Source organism: Dipodomys merriami, unplaced genomic scaffold (genome assembly GCF_024711535.1).
Source record: "Dipodomys merriami isolate MVZ:Mamm:240054 unplaced genomic scaffold, mDipMer1.0.p SCAF_2582, whole genome shotgun sequence".
NCBI lineage: Eukaryota > Metazoa > Chordata > Mammalia > Rodentia > Heteromyidae > Dipodomys > Dipodomys merriami.
Genome location: NW_027204029.1, coordinates 34807 through 39999, shown reverse-complemented (window position 1 = coordinate 39999; position 5193 = coordinate 34807). Strand labels below are relative to the sequence as shown.

The 5193-nt window shown below is 46.9% G+C and overlaps 1 protein-coding gene across 1 annotated transcript; it reads left to right on the top strand.

The window, feature by feature from the left end:
* The first annotated feature begins 2032 nt into the window (after positions 1-2032).
* LOC138836763 (undifferentiated embryonic cell transcription factor 1-like) lies at positions 2033-2925 on the top strand. Its single transcript, XM_070035419.1, has 2 exons — positions 2033-2507; positions 2669-2925. The coding sequence occupies exons 1-2, from the start codon at positions 2033-2035 to the stop codon at positions 2923-2925; spliced, it is 732 nt and encodes a 243-aa protein (XP_069891520.1).
* Positions 2926-5193: the final 2268 nt, after the last annotated feature.

Genomic DNA, 5193 nt, shown 5'->3' with positions numbered 1-5193 from the left:
TCTCTGCTGCTCTCTTTTGTTCTTAGCTGTATTTTCTTTTTCTTAGCTTCTTCCTTAAATGATTCTTTATTTTATTTATTTATTTATTTTTATTTATTTATTTTTTGGTCAGGGGTCCTGAACTCTGGGCTTGGGCACTATCCCTCAGCTCTTCAGCTCAAGGCAAGTGCTGTACTGCTTGAGTCACAGTGCCACTTCTGGTTTTCTAGTGGTTTATTGGAGATGAGAGTATCATGGACTTTCCTGCCCGGGCTGGCTTTGAACCACGATCCTCAGATCTCAGCCTCCTGAGTAGCTAGGATTACAGGTGTGAGCCACAGGCACCCAGCCCTTAAACAATTCTTGTAGGAACTTCATTCATTAAGAATAGGGCCAAACTATGCAAGGCAGGATTGAACTGGAACAACTAGTTATGAGGAAAGAACTAGGCTTATTTACCCCCTAGCTGTTCCTTCTACTGTAATTACTAGATTTGAAAAAGCAAAACACCTGGCCCCCAAACTAGGAACTGCCCGTTGCTTTAGGTCAAGAAATTGTTACAGGAGTACTTACGGTTTTAATTGTTTGGGGAATGTTTGTGACTTAAGAGCTTGCAAAATAAAATAACTGCGAAGTTCTTCTGTACACCACCTTGCTTGAATCTGCTCTAAAAGAATGCATTTTTTTTACCTTTATAAACCCTGAGCTATTTGAGTTTGGGACTGCTCATTCCCTAGATGAGTTAACCCTGGCTGGTCAATTGAATAAACTATCTTTTAAGATACTGGTCAGCGTCTGTGACTTTGTCCAGGGGGTCAGTCCACTTCATCTGGATGCCCCAGTGAGATCCTATTCTCGCCTGAACAGGATGACTCCTGTCATGACCTGACTCCTGTGTCAGGGGACAGGCCACATGGCCGCACTTAGTGGAAGGCCTTGAGAGACATTCCTCAGTCCCAGGTGCCCTTGCTCTGTGAAACCCCTGAAATGAACTCTGGAGTTTGTTCTACCAGTAAATTTCTGCCTGTCATCATCATGTAAAAACATAAATGAGTTGTTTTAAACTCCCAAGAAAAGTCATCAAGTTTTGGTGTTAGCAAAAACTTGAAAATTAACTAAAGTTCTTCTTCAAAATAATGCAATAATCCTTTACATTTTTGAGAAGTCAGATAATTTGATTACAATGTGAACAGCTTAATGCACTAAAACACCAGATCTTTGGTTTTCTGTAATATCCAAGTTACTATTCACTGGCAGAAATTTCTTCTGTTGTCTGGCCTCAGTCCCTCCTGCTCTTAGAAATTTACTTTCTCCCCTGAACCCCCTTTTCCCTGGGAAAAGAATAGCCATGGGTACAAAACTGTGAAATCAGAAAACAAAACACAATTATTGATAAAGGGAAAAAACCTCCTGGTAAAGAAAAACCCCAGACAAAGGCTGACCAGTAGTCAACTTTTGTCCTTTCCCCATCCTTGATAAAAAAGCAAAAGAACATCGCACCCTTACTCAATTTTACCAAACTGGCAGCTTTGCAAAAGCCTATTGACAACCGAGGCTTATCACCAGCTGCATTAAAGAGCAGTTAGGAGCTTATAATAAAAATAATTTCTAAAGTAGTGTCAATAGCTTTGATAGTATTGATCATGCTGACCAAGTCAAGATTATGTTTTGCCTATGCTTCTGTGAGTCAAGGCTATGTTTCTGCCAAGTTTTGCTTCTATAACCTTGCTTGCTTGCCTTGGTAACAAGGCCTTAAGCCCACCAATTGAAGACCACCGCTGAGTGGTCCCACTATGAGTGACCTATTACAAATGATTACATATGATATTACCATAAAGAACAAATTAATTTAAAGGTCATATAACTGTAACCAATGAAAAATATGCCAAACCTGCCTTGCATGGCTTGTATATATAACTCTATCTAATCTACCCCTATAAAAACACATCCTACCCTGAGCTCAAGGCTGTTCCTACTTTCCCAGTGGAAGGAAGTGGTCCCATGTGGTAGTAATAAAGTTCCTAGCTCGGCAGAGAGTGTGCGGGCAGCCGAGATGCCACAGCCGCCCAGGGTCTCCCAGCCCCCAGGCCCTCGCAACCCCCCGGGCCCCCGCAGGCCCCCGGGCACCGCCCCAACCCCGGAGCCCATGCGGCCCGCTGGGATGCTGCTCCGGCCCAGGCGGCCGCCACCGCTGGTGCTGCCCTCGCCGACAGATCCCATGGGCGAGATGCTGCCGCCAGCTGAGGACGCACCAGGGACCCCACCGCGGGCGGTGGCGCTAGCCCTGAGGCAGGTGCTGCGCACTCCCGCAAAATGTCCTCGCTGCTACAAGTTCCTCAAGAACAAGGTGCCCAAGGCCACTGGCCAAGCGCCCGGGCCCTTGGACGCACAGATCCACGAGCTCATGGGGCTGCTGGGCGACGATGGGCCGGACGAGCGCGCCCGCCGCCGCCCCGCGGGGCCGGGGTGCCCACAGCATGGCCGCCACCCCGCCCCCTCCGCGCCCGCACCAGCCCTAGATGAGCCAGGTAGGCAGGCGGCCGCGGGAGAGGGAAAGGGTCGGCAGGGCAAGGGGGGGGCGTGGGGGGGGGAGGGCGATTGGGGCTGGAGGCTGGAAGGGGCGGCCGGGGCCGGAGGGTCAGAGGCCGGAGGGTGGGCTGCAGCACTGACCCTGCGCTCCCTCCCGCAGCTGCCGCATCGCCCTGGGCCCCTGCCAACCTCTTGCCATCGGCCGCCACACCATCGCTGAATGCTGCCCTGCTGCAGACGCTGACGCACCTGGGCAACATCGTGGGCATGCTGGGCCTGCTGCGAGACCAGCTGCTGACCCGGAACCAGCACGTGGAGCAGCTGCCTGGCTCCTTCGACCAGACCTTGTCCCTGGCCCTGGGCTTCATCCTGGGCAGCGTGGCCACCCTGTGCGGCATCCTGGGCAAGCCGAGCTAGCCACCCCGCCACCCCCCCACCCCCAGCATTCAAGAAAGCCTTTTTGATAAAAAAATAATAATAATAAAGTTCCTAGCACTTTTATCTGGGTTTCGTGAAGTCTCTTTTGGATCCAGGATATAATAGATGTAGGCCCAAGTGAGATCCAGGACCCTGGGCCTTGAGTTCAGGGACTTTGGACTGGTGTCAGAAGAGCCACTCCCTAGGGGACAGCTGTGGAGAGAAGTTCCTAGCAGGAACTTAGAACTCAAAAGCCTCTAGAGGTAAGTTGAAAAGCCTGGCCAGGTATAGTGGAAGGGGCAGAAGGGGAGGTGGGATGCAGCAGAACTCCCAGCCACGGAGGAGTTTGGGATGCGCCTCTCCCCAGTGGAGGCAGATTAGGGTTCTTAACCTGGAGTCTGGCCTCACTTGGGTTCTTATTTGTTCTGTCTGTCTGTTGGAGGTGCCTTCTGCTGCTGTTTGCTTATGCCTGTCTGACCATTTGGTTTGTGTGGCCACCTATCTGTGTCTGTTTTAGTTGACATTTCTGTCTAAATGTCTGAGAACCACAAGCATGGAGAAAGGGATGAGATGGAGAATCTCCTGTTAAACCTATGTCTACAACCCTAACCCCAGATGTTGGAGAAACCTTGGGATGAGGTGGAGAATCTCCTGTCAAACTTAGTTCTCCACTCTGGTGCTGATAAAATTCCAAGGGGAAAGCTTATTTGGCCCAAGCAGGAAAAGTAAGAAACAACTTCTCTTTAAGCTAATTCTGAGATCACTGATATCTTGCTTTTTGTAGAAATGCACCAAACTTCTTTATCCATCACTTTTGGAAATGCTTTTAGAACCCTTTTCTTATTTTCAGGAAAAAGCCAGGGCATATGAGTACTGTTACCCAAGGTCATCTCTGCACTCTCTGCCAGGTAGATTGGCCCTCCCTTAATGTAAAATGGCTGCAGGAGAGCTCCTCTAAACTAACACCTCTCTTCTAGGTTCAGAGAGTTATTTTGGGGCTCTCAGTCACCGAAGTCAGGTACCCTAAACGCCAGAGCTCACCATTCTCTGAAAAAAAAAACCCAGACAATTATTCAAGTTATTAGAATCTGTTATTTTTGTTCATTTGGACATCTCTGGGGGAATAAAAGTTCCAGCTCTGTCTGGGCCTGGTCATAGACCTGCTCTGTTTTGTCTGTGTTGCAGCAGTCAGGACGTGGGCATGGGAGGTTGCAAGACCTTACAAGCTTCAGGCTGCATTTTCCTGCAGAGGCAGCCGGAGGTGAGGGCATAGACAGTTTGAGCCTCGTTTGGACATTTGGCTTGTCCGAACAGTTAAAAAATTGTAAAATGCTCTTGTCTAAAAAGAAAATTGGATAAAAGATAGGCTAGTTCAGTTTCAGGTGACTCCCACCTAGCCTTCCTCCAGCTGAAGGTATTCACAAGGCCAATTGGTAAAATGCATTGCTAAACAAGCAAGCCCTGGGTAAATGAAGCTCAGCAAAGGCACTTTGTTTTACAAATCTTAAATCTTTAGATCAAGATTCTGGACTGATTTTCATTTTTGTGCACTTTAAGTTTTGTATGAGTATGTTGGAACATGTTCAAGATGAAAATCAGCATGCTGTAAAAAAAAGAGTTTAAACTGTAAGGAATGTCATCAGATTTGTATGCCAAATATCTTAAAGGATTATTGTATTGTTTTAAACAGGAAGTTTAGTTAAACTTTCTAAGAATTCTTTAATTTACAAATCAAAATCTGTATTTTAAAATTCGGTATTTTAAAATGCAAAGGTTGTTTACACTGTAATCAAGTTATCTGACTCAACAAAAAGGCATTGGCTGTTTGGGATTTAGTTCCCTCTGCTAAAACTTGGGGATACTATTAGAAATTTAAATATAAAGGTTTATTTAACACTGTCAAAGATTTTACCTGTTCTGTCTAAAACTTTACCTGTTCTGTCTGAAACTATTTCATTCAAGAATCAAGAAAAAAAAAGGGAAAAACTTAGACTCTAATAGAAGAACTGTCTTTTGAGGTGAGGGATGTAGAGGCAGACGTGCAGCTCAGCCAGTCATGCAGGTTGGGACAGACCCTGGGGGGAGTCCACGCATGGTAGAAGAGGGCAAGCTGGCACAAAGGTAGTTCAACTAACCCTGAAGAGTTGGGTGCATGCACATTCCTTAGGAGGGGCTGTATGACCAATCTTTGTCCTGTCCCTTTCTCTTGCAGACAGACACAGGAAACATAATGGTAAAAATGAGTGATGTCATGATCTGATTGGTATT